At 40.5% G+C, this 14,489-nt stretch overlaps 1 protein-coding gene and 1 non-coding gene across 3 annotated transcripts in view; both read right to left on the minus strand.

Annotated features, from left to right (window-relative positions):
* Positions 1 to 14,489, minus strand: part of Tgfbr3 (transforming growth factor beta receptor 3) — a 172,527-nt gene that overhangs the window by 23,406 nt on the left and 134,632 nt on the right. For both annotated transcript variants that reach the window (XM_090334180.1, XM_090334181.1), the window contains exons 8-13: positions 13,324 to 13,513; positions 10,064 to 10,395; positions 9,501 to 9,653; positions 7,557 to 7,697; positions 7,242 to 7,400; positions 2,556 to 2,855 (exon numbers count right to left, since the gene is read on the minus strand). In XM_090334180.1, the coding sequence (XP_090190306.1) occupies positions 2,556 to 2,855; positions 7,242 to 7,400; positions 7,557 to 7,697; positions 9,501 to 9,653; positions 10,064 to 10,395; positions 13,324 to 13,513 (1,275 nt within the window). The remainder of the gene's footprint in view (positions 1 to 2,555; positions 2,856 to 7,241; positions 7,401 to 7,556; positions 7,698 to 9,500; positions 9,654 to 10,063; positions 10,396 to 13,323; positions 13,514 to 14,489) is intronic.
* LOC150061306 (U6 spliceosomal RNA) lies at positions 1,084 to 1,189 on the minus strand. Its single transcript, XR_016536099.1, has one exon. It is a non-coding gene; the product is annotated as a U6 spliceosomal RNA (small nuclear RNA).

Raw genomic sequence — 14,489 nt, forward strand, 5'->3', positions numbered from 1 at the left:
ATCTAGAAGTTTTAGAGTTAGTTTGAAAAATAGAGAAACGATATGAGTAATGCTGGCCCTTCACCAGGCTCGCCTCATAGTAATGGTTCATGATAACATTGACAATAAACGCTGTGACTATGGTAAACTTCATGTATTGAGTTATAAAGGAGACAGATGTTATGTATGTTCTCCGAGAAGATCAATCATGTCCAGTTTGAGTTACTGGCTCATTGATTTTTTTTGCCAGTCTTGGGGCTTGAACTCAGGGCCTAGGCAATGTCCTTGAAAACTTTTTGCTCAAGGCTAGCCCTCTGTCACTTGAGCCACAGCATCACTTCTGGCTTTTACTGTATTTGTGGTACTGAGGAATCAAAACCAGGGCTCTATGCATGTTAGGAGAGCATTCTACCATTGGCCACACTCCTGGCCCTTAAAAAAAAATTAATGCTCTGAAAAAATTAAGCTTTCTAGGGTCTTCTTTTCTTTTCCTGTGTTAGGGATTTAACTCTAGCATGCCAAGCACTTAGTGTGTGCTTTGTCTCTGAGCTATACCCCACCCAGATCAGCTGTTTAATGTTTTAAAATGCAGGTTCGAGGTATATAAAAATCAGCTCTAATGATTTAAGTTCTCAAACGTACACCTAGAGTTCACTGTATATAAAAAATAGTATGATCATACACCAACACTTTTCCCTTTAAATAAATTTCATAATTGCTTCTTGGCCTTTTGGGTGGAATCCAAATAATTTTCTTTCCTTGTCTATGCTTATCAGTAACACTAAAATTGGCCAATCATTTGAAATTCTTTAGGCTTTCCCAATCACAGAGAAGTGATTTAGTATTTTCAGGGCTGCTCTGGGTATATACAAACCCAAACACATATTAGAAGAAAACTGTAAGCCAAGCACAATAGTACATACCCTCAATTCCACCCCTTAGGAGGTAAAGGCCAGAGCAGAGGATCAAGAGTTTGAGAGTAGAACGCTGTTTTGATTGTTCATGAACTCTGTGATCTTTCACTGTGATTTACACGTCTAGGTTCAGGGTTGACAGAGGCCATTCAGTTTAGGTATTAAGTCCATTCGTGATGGGATAGGATTTAAAAATATGGAATGCATCACAAACTGCCTGCCCTTCTTGCTCAGGGACCATGCTAATCTTCTCTGTACCATTCCACTTTTAGAATATGTGCTGCTGAAGTGAGCACGGATCAAGAGTTTGAGAGCAGGCCAAGCTAGACAGCCAGTTCAAAGCCAGCCAAAGTGAGATGCTGTCCCCCAAACCAAGGGCTGGGACTACAGCTCAATAGTAGAGCATTCATCTAGTATGCACAAGACCCTAGGGTTGATTTCTAGAACTGAAAGGGACAAAAAGAAGATGATGACGATGATTTCATCAATTTTCAGAAAGAAAGGCACAATTATTGAAAAAAATTGTATTTTACTTTCCTACTTTAATTTACCCTGTCAATTTTTTTGTTTGTTGGTTAAGTAAGACTCAATGAAGGTATGTGTATCTTAGTGGGTGTTTCATCCTCAAAGGGGCAGCCTGGCTCTTCAGGACCTCTCCTCCAAAAATTCTTAGGTTCTTTCTAAGAAGTCACTAGAAATTTGGAAGTATTTTCTATAAGCAAAACAAATGGATGTTTTCATGTCTAGATAAATTAAAGAAATGGATGCCTAGGGGAATAACCTTGTGGAAGGGATGCAGATCCACAGTAATCCATGTGATAGTGATGGATTTTCCTCCCACTTTATAATCTAGTAAATGAGAGGATACCATATACATTATTAATTCTACAGCTTTCGAGACATTGGCATGTGGCTAACCAAAGGATCGAAAAGCCAGTTTACATGGTGCTTCCTATTTATGGCTTCAATGCATACAGGAAATTATACATAATTTCTTGATCATGGAAAAAAAGACAGTAGAGGATCCCTTTTGCATACAAGGCTGAGTCGACCTTCCACAGAGCCTGCAGCGGCCATCCCAACAAGGTCAAAGTGTTCTGATTTCTGTTTCGACAACAAAATGTACTGGGTAGATGTGGGGTGAGAAACATGAGGTAAACATGGTGAGCTGATATGAAACTGAGAAAAAGTAAAATATTTGTTAATGCCCCTCTGAAATCCTCTGGAGACCTTATCACTCACACAGAGAATGTCAAAAAACAATGGACAATCCAAGTCTCAGTGGGGGCCTGGAAAAACTAATCCTCATACTGAGTTTGTCCTTTGGGTTTGCTGTAATTCTGCCATGGAAGACTATCTGACCAGCAGGGATAAAGCCAGGCCTCTCCCTCAACCGAAAACAGTCCTGATTTATCACTTGTCAGGTACTATTAAGTACCACACATGGAAAGAAAAATAAATAAATAAAAGATCATGATTTCTCCTCCCTGACTTTAGAAATCTCACAGTTTCCAGCTTACACTGATTTTATTCCTTCCATCAGGCACTTCCCAAACCCCAAACCTCAACGTGCAGTCACTGAGGGGATTAAACTTCCCCTCTAGGTCATCATCTTCTCCCCAAAATGTCAGGATAATCCAAATAGATTAGTTGCCCACTAACCTTAGGCAATTTCTGGGGTCCCTTGGCCTTCTTGGTACACAGTGTCAGCTCACACTGCAGAAAGAGCAGTGATGTGTTGAACATGGGCTTGAAGACAAAGCTGAATCGCTTCTTATCCATCTGGGCTTGAGGGATGGGAAAGTGCACTCTTTTGGGACTATAGAATTTCACCGATTCATCTTTAGGACAGATGTTCTCAATGATGGTGTAATCAGACATCCTATCAGGGTTGGAATATGGAGAGATAAAGCAAGTTTGGATGGCAAATCCCAGTTCTTGGTCAGCCTTAGTAACAGATACCTACGAAAGAACAGGAAGATCAATTTAGAAATAAGTTAGCATCCTATGTTGATTTTAGACACAAAATATGCAGCACATAGCCCTTCAGATGAGATGGGGCCCTATTTTCTAACTCATTTCTAGCCTTTCTAACCATAAAAGTACCTATGGCTCAATGAAGAAAGGAGAGATTTTTTCCACTTGAACTTGAGATGGATGGCAATAATGAATTATTTACTTCAAATGCCAGCCTAACCTCCCATAAGTCCTCTAAGAGATTTTTTTAAAAAAAGCTCCCCACACACCTAAGTAAATTTTCCAAAATAAATTTAACACTCATAGGCAAAGACTGTTACTAAATACTGTATGAAAGGCCAAATACCCCTTCTTCTTTTTTTTCAATGGCAGAGTGTAGGTAAGAAAGATTGCAACAAACCAGGACAATCCTAAGACGTTCTAGAAAAGCTACAGATGTGTTGTAAGTCCTACTCTGCCACTGAGGCAGAGCCTGCTGGGATGACATGTTGGGGACAGAGCAATCTGGCAGTGTGGCCTAGCTGCTCCCAGCACCAGACCTGCCTTAGCTAAGTACTCTACTCTTCCTTCATTTTTTTAAACCCGGGAGTATTTTTAAGGAATATGGAAATGTTTTCAACCTATTTATACTTCCCCTCTTACAAAACATTTGTATGGGCCATGTCTAAATCTTATTAAGATTCTTTTCTTTAGAAACAGGAAAGAGTGTTTGGCTAAGTATAAACAGAATTCAACCCCTAAGTATCCTGAACTCAGCTAAAATCCCAGGAACAGCCTAGCTTTCCCCCTTAGTGACACGTGGATCAGTGTGCAATGGCAGCCTCTCCCTTTCTATGTCTCATCCCTTGACTAAACTTAGGATCAAAATAAACTTCAGCACTTTAGAATACTCCTTACCCATAGGCCAATAGCCCAAGAACCCATGCAAGTAACATGGAAATATAAACAGACTTTCCATTCTGAGACACCAGGGGAAATCCCGGCTACCACCTGGAGCTGAGTCCACAGCACACTACAGGGAAAGGTCCCTAGATGGCTAACCACTATGGGATGCTCCACACGTAAGATGCAGAAGGATGCTCATGAGACAATTATGATATTGTCACTTTGTGGTAACATTCTATAAGTATTTACATCTCATTATCTGTTCAATTTTTTTCTGCTGATTAGTCTGCCTTGAAATATATTCTCGACTCATAAAACATGTCCTTGAAGGAGGTTATGGACATGGTCTTGGAGATATAAACATAACTATATAGACATAAAGGTCTATGATGGGCTACATACTCTATAGATATAATATTTTATTACATAGATTAACATGGATGTATGACATACAAACCTGCAGCTTAATTTTAATTATGTTCTAAAATCTATGTGCCAGTGATTGTATGTAGAGAGTCCCTTCTTGAATACTTGTTTGTTAAACATGACATTTGAAATATGATGTAAAAATAAATGTTAATAAAATCTTTAAAAAAAAGTTTCCTTGAAGGGATGGGTATGATGGTTCAACCCTGCAATCTCAGTCAATCAAGAGCCAGAGGAAGGACGATAGTGGTTTGAGATAGGCTAGGCATAGATAGTATAAGACTTGTAGTACTAGTGGGCTCAACTACTAGAACTTGTGGCTCAGCAAGAACAAGGATCTGAGCCCACTTAAAAAAACAAAAAATGCCCTTTAACATGAACTCAATCCACAAGTCAGAAATATGTGACAAATCTTTTCTACACACACACACACATATATAATGGCAGAATGTCTAGAGTGTCCCAAAAAGTGGAAATATTATCTATGAATTGGAAGTGAATTGTAGAGGGTTTATAGACCTTGGAGTGAGACAAATCCAAGGAAGTCACATGCTCTGCTGCTCATATGCACACCGAGACTCAATGTCTCCACCTACAGAATGAAACATTAAGGCATACTTCCAAGGGATAATGACTGGGAGCAGTGAGGTAACAGGTATGTGCAAATATATATCCCACTGCACTGTTATTTGTACAGTTCTAGATTTAAATCCCTGGGGTAAGAGTCTAGTACCAATGGCTCACACTTGTGATCACAACCAGTGCAGGCAGGAAGTCACCTGAAATGCTTATCTCCAATTAGCCAGCAAAAAGCCAAAAGTGGAGCTGTGGCTTGATTAGTCAGAGAACCAACTTTGAGTAAAAGCTAAGGGAGAGCACACAGGCATCAGTTACTGGCACACACAAAAAATATAATTAAAAATCTTGGGGTTATAGGTTAAGACAATGATTTATTAAGCTTTACTTAAACTAAGTAAACATTTTCCCTAGGAATCCAAAGTCAGAACCCAAGACAAAGTATGGCTGGTTACTATCCTCTATAGTAGAATGCTTACCAATTTTCTTTTGTATTTTAGATATTTTAAATCAACTTTGTGGCTGGCTTTCTTTTTATTTTGAGATGCTCAGGCAAATAGTAGGCAAATGCTCTACTATTGTGGTACATTCCCAGCTCTAAATCAGCTTCTAAATAAAAGTTTAAAACAGTTTGCCCATCTCCCAAGTCTCCTTAATGCTAACAAGATTTGGCCTAAATTTTCTTAGTTGAATTTGGTACCAAAAATACAGAAGCTATGGAGAAGATCACAAGGATAAAAAAAGTAAGCTAGGGGCCAGGAGGAGCCTACCAATCATGCATTTCAAGCAAGCCAATATTTCAGGGACAGGGGAATCCAAACTATACTGAGTAAAACACACAAGTGAGATTGGTCACTGATTAGCCTAAGTCAGCAAACCATAAATTAGCAAATCCAGACACACATTTGGAAAAGAACAGCCCGCAAGAAAGCAAAGTTCCTTAAATCCATAGCACAACAGGGAGCCATTGACCAACTGCACATGTAGCTGGGAAGCCAAGAAAGCCAGAGGAAAAGAGTAATGTTAAATTAGGAAAGATCTATGCTTAGGAATGGCAGGTAGAAAGCAGAGTGCTTTCCCAGCAGAGAAAGAAAAGTATACCCACAGAATGAGAAGTCCTCAGAGAAGAGGAGATGCAAAATGAGAACTCAACCATCAGAGCTGGTGGGCTCTGTCCCAAAGCCAATACAGGAGTTAAGAGCTGTGTGTATGTCTTTCCAAAACATAAATATGTGCCTGCAAGTTGCTTTTAACATATGGAGATGTTCCAGTTTAGAGCTTGAGCTATACACACACACACACACACACACACACACCCCACACACAGAGTGAAGCAGAACACCAGCTTTCAGATGAGCATTCAAACCAGTTCAAGAAATGACAACCTCCCCTGAAACCAGAAGACAACAGGCCCAGCTGAAAACTGCAGGTTGTGCCCAGGGAACAATGGGGAGCAGAAGGCTTTCATCCAGAGATCTGCCTTATTGTAGAACTCAATCAGCAAAGCTTGCACTGGGAGGATGTTTTTCTCCCCTTTCAAGTGTCACTTTGGGGCTAAATGTCAATAGTATCCAGTGGAGAACAATAATGGGCTGTGGAAGAACTCTATTCTGTACTAGCCCAGTGACCTTCTCTGTGTCTATACCTCCATTTTCATCCATTGTGAATGCTTAAGGTTGAGCTACTATTGGTCCCTTCTCATAAGATTGTTCCAAAGTGTGAATTAATTTCTTGTAACTGTATTTGGCACATCATTACCTAGTAATTCACATAAGCTGCATACTACCTAATATTTTCTAGTCACCCCAGATTTGTGCTATGCATGATTATTATTGTTCAATACAGGGAATCATTTCAATACATTTCTTTTTTTTTTTTTTTTGCCAGTCCTGGGCTTGAGCTCAGGGCCTGAGCACTGTCCTTGGACTTTCTCAAGGCTAGAGCTCTACCACTTGAGCCTCAGCACCACTTCCGGCTTTTTTCTATATGTGGTACCAAGGATTCGAACCCGGGTCTTCATGCATGCTAGGCAAGCACTTTAACCACTAGGCCAAACTCCTGGCCCATTTTCAATACATTTCTATAGATGTTTAGATAATGATATAGAAAAACAAATTTCATGGAATGTGGTGGCACACAAAATTTCACTTAGAAGTGAATGCAATTTAAAAGATAATACGTGACGTAGCTTTGAACCATGATCCTCTGACTTAAGCCTCATGAGTAGTTAAGAGCTACCAGCACCTAGCAGCTCTCAGCATTTTTAACATGCCTACAAAATATTCTTTCTATTTACCGTAATACCTTAAATCCTGGTATTTCCTGCTTTGGTCAGAAAGTACCCTGAAAGGTTTTCTGAGTCCAGCCCTCAGCCAAATCAGACTAAGGGCCCAAGAAAGTGGCCTATACATGGCCCAGTAGCTAATGTCCCAAGAACTGTCAACTCACTAAGCTGATAGCCCACAGATAATATTCAGCTCTCACCTCCACATAAATGTGTCCATTCTCTGCCACAGAGAAGACTCCCTGGGAGGGCACCAGAAACAGATCGGTGTTGTACAACTCCATGTTGAATGTGATATTTTCATTGGGCTGGTCCTGGAAGCTACTGGGATTTCCCTGCTGCCCCAAGCTGCAATTAACCTGGGAAAAAATTCCCCAAACAAAGATAAATCACAGGCACATGAAGAGTGAAGGCTTTGCCTTTAGCATATGATTTTATCCTCTCATAGTCCCTGATGCAAACCAACCAATGGTCAACAAAATCTTTTCCCCAGACTACCAACACCAAACACATACCATCCAAAGTTCAGGTTTGCTGAACACAGGAGCTTCTCCTTCATCCATGTCTGCTGGAAATCCGTTATCACCAGACTCTAAATCCTCATAACCATCTGGCCAGCCACTACTATCTCCAGGGAGTGGAACCTGTATTACAACCTAAAATATGAAGACGGCAGAACAATTATGAATCATTCCACCCCACAGGTATTTTTTCTATCTCATGTGAACACCTATGGGGCAATTGAGATACAAATTAAAACTATGATATTGTATAATCATAACTTTATTCTATAGTCATAAATTATTTCAAGCAGTAGGAACCACCAAACGCTGAAACAGAGTTGACTGGAGAGTCAATGGAGTCATCTATTGTGAGCAGAATTTTCCTTGAAGATCTTTACATTAAAAAAAATCTAAGAGATACTATGGGCTGGCTATTTAAAGGGAGTCTATTGTTTGTTTTTGGTGCTGTACTGGGGCTTAAATGGGGGCTTGGGTGCTGTCCCTTAGCCTTTTTTTTTTTTTTTTTTTTTGCTAGTCGTGGGGTTTGAAGTCAAGGCCTGAACACTGTTCTGGGACTTTTCTCAAGGCTAGAGCTCTACCACTTGAGCCACAACACCACTTCCAGCTTTTTGCTATATATGTGGCACCAAGGAATTGAACCTGGGACAAACTCCTGGCCCCCTTAGCTTTTTTGTTCAAGGCTTATACTCTACCACTTGAGCCACAGCTCCAATTCTAGCTTTTTTTTTTAGTGCTTAATTGGAAGTGAGACTCACAAAGACTTTCCTGCCTACGCTGGCTTCCCACCATAATCTTCAGATCTGATTGTCCTGAGCAAGCCAACCAGTGCTCTCAGCTGAAGGTAAGCACCTAGTATATTATTTATTCCGGATATCATAATGAAATAAAATAACAATAGAAGAAAGAGAAGAGACTTTACAAGGGTCAAAATATCCAATTCTTTCCTGAAGTGATTAATGCCTTTTACTTCACAGATCCCTATATTCCCTTAATAAGTGTTAACTTTTATATTTGTTTCAAAATTCCCAAACCAACTATGTAAGTAATAGATGACATTCATTATATCTGAAGAGCCTGGATAATGGGGGAGAAAATAGTGTTTCCATTGCCAGGAAGTCAAAGGTTAATAACTGAGTTACTTGAGTAACAAAAGGATTTTAGCTAGACCAGCCCAGTGTTGAGGAAAGATGAGTGGACGAGAGATGGGATGAGAGATTTAAGCCTTAGCTGTGCCATTAACAAATCCCTCGAATATAAGCAAGTCTTGTAATGCTCCAGAGCTCAATTTCCTCATACATGAAATGAAGAAACTGAATGAGATCATCCTGGAATTCTTTCCAGGCCCAACTTTGTGAGGTTCTCTGGAGAAGACAAACTTGGGGCCAATGGAGAGCCACTCCTCCCCTGACTAGACAACTTAATTACCAGCCTCTTCTTGGGACTGGGTTAAGAGCACGAGTGACTGGGGAACGGAATGAGCCCTAGTCCTATCACCCAGCCCATGGCAACGATGGAGTGTGCACACACATGTACATGTGTGTATGTCCAGAATTCAATGTTTCCTGGTCCCAGAGAACCAGAAGAGGCCACAGAGACCAAATTTCTAGTTAGACTGAGGGTTTTAGCCCCATAAGGACCAGGCCATTTGACTTTGAAGGTTGGCCATGGAAGAAGAGAAGTCAGTCATTTCACTAGTGAACGATTTGCTATCAGAAGATGCAAGAAGGAAGGGAGTGAGATTACAGCTCCAGCTAAGAGAAGAGTCTTCCAACTCCCAAAATCTCACCAAGAAGACAAATGAAAGACTTCATGTCAAGGTGCATCCCATTTTGTTGAGAACTGACAGCAGGCCACTCCTCCTTTTCATAGAAATGACTTTTAAGCAATATTTATGAACATTCTGAAGGGTAAAACATTGTTTTGCAGAGCACTCACAGAGTTGTAGTAAACGGCACTACCAGGTGTTGCCCGATGGTGACTCATGCCACAGCCATTCAGAGGAGACTCCAAAACGAAGTGTGTGTCGTTCACCTTGGCTTTACAGGCAGGATCCTTCAGAGTGAGCTCCATTCCGGAGTAGCCATTAGCCTGAGAAACAACGATTGCCATGCTTGACATGCTTGAGGGATCATAGGAAGTTAACACCTATTACCTTGTCTTCTAAGCAAAAGGTGGCTACGAGTCTGCATTGTACCCCTCACCCAGCCATCTCTTCCCAAATGACCATTGGTCATCAGCCCAACGACTGTAGTTATTGGCCTTGGAACTTTAATAGCAAAATACTGACACACAAGGATCTGGATTCCCTGCCCCTCCCACCTGACCACCCATGAAGCACAACAGGAACCAGAGGAGACTCATAGTCCAGGAAAGTAGGCCCATCTAAGTGAGAAAATAGCCCCCTACCCCCAAGTTTCTAAGTGAGGGAGCTAGGGAAATAGTACGCCCAGAATGGGGTAGAATGGGTAATCAGGAGACCACCTCTCTTCTGCACTGACCTGAAAAGAATCTTTTTCTATAGCCACAATCATCTTTTCATGGTCACATTTGACCGACAGGGCAACCTCCATGCTCCCTTGCACCTCTTCTGGTTCTCTGGGACCAGGAAACAGTTGAATGCTGGGGATGACCGAGTCCTTCGGCCGGGGGATTCTATCTTCTCCTCCTTCCTTCCGGTCTCTCTGGGAGAGATCAGGAAAAGGAAACGGGAGACCTCCCAGTCGTCCTCCTCCCCGGAAGGGTGGGTTCTCCATGGAAGGCAGGCTGCCAGGGTCCAGCAGGATGCGCAGCTCAGGAGGGATGGTATGGACTTCCTCATCTCTCATCTCCTCTGTGGAAAGAGAGGAGAGCAAATATCATTAGTGGGAGAACAGACCCCCGCCATCAGCACATGAAGCAAAGGAGGAATGGACATCAAATGGGAAGGGTGAGCCAACATTCAATAAGGGACTGGAAGTCTAGTCCTGGTGTTCTAATGAGCTGAGTGGCTTTGGACAAGTGACTTGCTACTGTGTGCCTCAGTTTTCCAATTGTTTAAATGAAGAGGTTGAATTCTATTGGTGGTTCTCAACCTCAGCTACACATTAAAATCATCTCTATAAGTTGAGAAAGAAAATCCCTAGACCCAGGCTACACCTTGAGCCAATTCTGTCACAGGGATGGGTTTTAAGCTTCCTGAGCGATTATAGCCTACAGCCATGGTGAAGAACTATGGTAGTAGGTGATTTTTTAATTCTCTTGAGCTGGGAGCTAGCGGCTCACAACTGTGATCCGAGCTACTCAGGAGGCAGAGATCTGAGGATGTGAGTTTGAAGCTAGCCCAGGGAAGAAAAGTTCCTCTATGAGACTCTTATCTCCAATTAACCACCAAAAATACATATAAAACTCCAGAAGTGAAGATGTAGCTCAAGTGGTGGAGTGCCGGCCTTGAGTGAACAAGCTAAGACATAGTGCCTAAGCCCCCTTGATTTCAAATGCCAGTATATACATACACATACACACACACACACACACACACTCCCTTTGACTTAAGAGAATTTTAATAGGTTGTCAAATGATTTCTTAAAACAGTTGTAGTATCTTAATTTTTATTATCTGACTTCTATACTGCAGTATCAGGATATGAATCCAGAGCCTCTAGCATATTAGTCAACTGCTCTACCACTGAACTACTCCCACAGTTCCAATACTGGTACTTTTAAGTTACTTTTCTACCTCTTTCTTTAAAATTGTATTTTATTGTCAGGGTGATATATAGAGGGGTTACAGTTATATTCGTCAGGTAGTGGGTACATTACTTCTTGAACATTGATACCCCTTCCCATGTTTTTCTTCCACTTTCCCTTCCCTCACTTCCTCCTAATCTTTTTCCCCTTCCTTTCCCCATTTCAAATTATATATATATATATATATATATTACAATATACCAGGTACCAAAGTCAGATACAGTAACAACATGAGATAAACAACAAGGGGGAAAAAAAGAGAAAAGAAGTAATTTTGCATAGTACAATAAGAACAGCAATCACAAGGAGCAAGGGCATTGATGGCTCACACCTGTAATCCTAGCTACTCAGGAGGCTGAGATCTGAGGGTGGAGGTTCAAAGTCAGCATGGGCACAAAAGTCTGTGAGACTCTTATCTCCAATTAACCACCAGAAAATTGGAAGTGGCACTGTGGCTCAAATGGTAGAGAGGTAGCCTTGAGCTAAAAAGCTCAGGGACAATGCCCAGGCCCATAATTCCAAGCCCCATAATTCTAAGCCCCATGACTGACAAAAAAAGATAAACCATTTGTAATAATTAGTACACATCTAGGGTTCTTCTAGCAGAGTATCACAATAGCTCAAAAGATATGACGCTCTGTACATATGGCCACAGAGGATGAGGCTAAGTGAAACAAACTCAGGATATGGAAACATGAGGTTTAGCCTTGTGATTGTTTTTGTTGTTTTCATTTTTGATTGTTAAATTCTAGAAGGTATCTGGGCACCCTGTCCTTTCACAGCCTTTTTCCTAACAGTGGAAAAATGTGCTGCATACTTCTTTATCTTTTCAAAGGCTGAGATTCCCATACAAGTAATGTTTAGTGTTCCTTTTATATTTTCAATAATTTAAAGAAAAAAATACTTGCCCCAGTATTCTACCTCCACTATCTAAGGGCAAGATGCTCAAGATCAGATCCATCTCAGTGAAAGTTGAATGTAAAGATGATTGGCAGATATGAACTCTCCTGTAATATAAATCGTTTTTAGTTATTGCTGTTGCCAGTCTGGGGCTTGAACTCAAGACTAGTGCTCTACCACTTAAGCCACAATGCTACTTCTGGCTTTTTCTGAGTACTTTATTGGAGACAAAGAGTCTCACAGACTTTCCTGTCCAAGCTAGCTTAGAACTATGATTCTCAGATCTCAGCTTCCTGAGTAGCTAGGATTACAGGCATGAACTACTGGCACCTGGCTAATACAAATCTTTTCAAAAGGATGCTACAACTGTATGGATCCATAATCAGTACTAAGCTTGGAAGGATTTTAATGTATAAAGAATCAAAACCTTTTCAATGTCTTGATAAGGTAGATGATATTATTTTCAATCTGACTACTGTTGCAGAATCTGCAGTTCAGTGACTAAGCAATTCCCCAAACAATGAATAATAATGATAATAATGAGTTAATGAATAATAATGAGCTTGAACCTGTACCCATAATTTTTCTTTTACCAGCACTGTGCTCAGTACTGGGTCCATGGGATGAGGAATAAATTTGAGGACCAGAACTTGGGATTGGGGTCATATTAGCTACAAGATTCTGACTTCCAGCCTCTCTCCTAAGAACTTGAGTCTTTGCTTTCTGCTCCCCTAAACCAGAGTAGCTCTTCTACTGCATTAAAAATCCCCAGGATATGGCCTCAGGCCATTTTCTTATATGGCACAGCCTCCGATTATTAAGTTCTTTCTTGTAGTCCTCAACCGTACCTGTATTCTCAGCCATAGGTGAGTGAAGGATATGAGCCAACTATGACAGTCACAATGGGGAGGACAAATCTCTTGGACAAGTAATCAACTCCATTACTTAAGACACAATTAGGGTCTCCCACAAAATCTATCATGATTCTAGGTAATTTTATTTCTTGTAGTTTAAAAAAAGTCAAAACTATTATTAAAACATGTAACAGACAAGATGAAATGTGAGTTCCTCGCTGGAAAGCATCATTTGAAGGGATATACTTCTATACACCAACAACGAAGTTTCTGACTTACCACTGCTGTCAATCCGAAGATGAAATCTATTAGCCACTGGAGCCATGGTGTACGAGGTCACGGGACTGAAGCCATTGTCCAGAGCCCACTTGATCAGCTTCTCCTGGGTGGAAGGGACATCGTCCCTTAAAGATTTAGTCATGGTCATGGATCTTTCACTCTCTTTCCCAAAGCCAATACTGTTGGGAGCCTAAAGACAATGGCAAAAGCTCACTTAGGAGTCTAAAAGGAAAAAAGTCCTTTAAATAATTAGATACTGAAATCAAATAGATTCCAGAGTATATGTGAGGGGTTTATTTTTTATTGCTATCTTCCTTGGGCTAAGGACACTAATGTGAAAATCTGTGGGAGTAAGATGACAGAAATGAGGCTTCAACCTAGCTTTGTTGTTGTTTGTTCATTTCTTATGCTCTATCCACTTAAGCCACAGTTCAACTTCTGACTTTTGGGTGGTTAACTGAAGAGAAGAGTTCTTACAGAATGTCCCCCCGACACACACATCCCTGGTTGGCTTCGAATCATGATCTTCCTGAATAGTTGGCTGGCTGATGTGAAAATGTTTCACAGTAGGTTAAGAGATAGATTAGATATTTAGGCATGTTGCTTGATCATACTATCTGGATTGCTATGTTAATAAAAAGTAATGCCCAAATATTCCTTCTCTGATACTATATAAAATATTTATATCATTAATATACAACACTAAATGTATATACCAAAGTTTCTCTTGCTATTTTTATTCACAATCAGGTACAAAGCACACATGTATGTTGGCATAAATATTTGTGCTGTACTATTGCCACAATCTAGTGACTTCAGTGTGCAGACTATCCCAATTTTACATACCATTAAAGTCCACATGGCAAAACATCCAATACTTATATTGCATCTATAATTTATGATAAGTTTACACTTATTAAATTTATTAGTGGAACATATATACCTTTTATATTCTCAAATACTAGTTAAGACTACTGCAGAAGTGTCAATATTTTATCAGTAATTAAGTGGAAGGTAGACGTTATCAATGGATATAGCACATTGATATCACAGGGTGATCTGTTACCTTGTTAAGAAGACAGAAATATTTTCAGGGAAGGATATTAATGGCCTGGATAAGTAGGACCTAGAAGGTAAAGTCTCTGTCCACTATTGGCTCTGGTGGC

Source organism: Megascapheus bottae, chromosome 6 (genome assembly GCF_031878675.1).
Source record: "Megascapheus bottae isolate mThoBot1 chromosome 6, mThoBot2.hap1, whole genome shotgun sequence".
Taxonomy (NCBI): domain Eukaryota; kingdom Metazoa; phylum Chordata; class Mammalia; order Rodentia; family Geomyidae; genus Megascapheus; species Megascapheus bottae.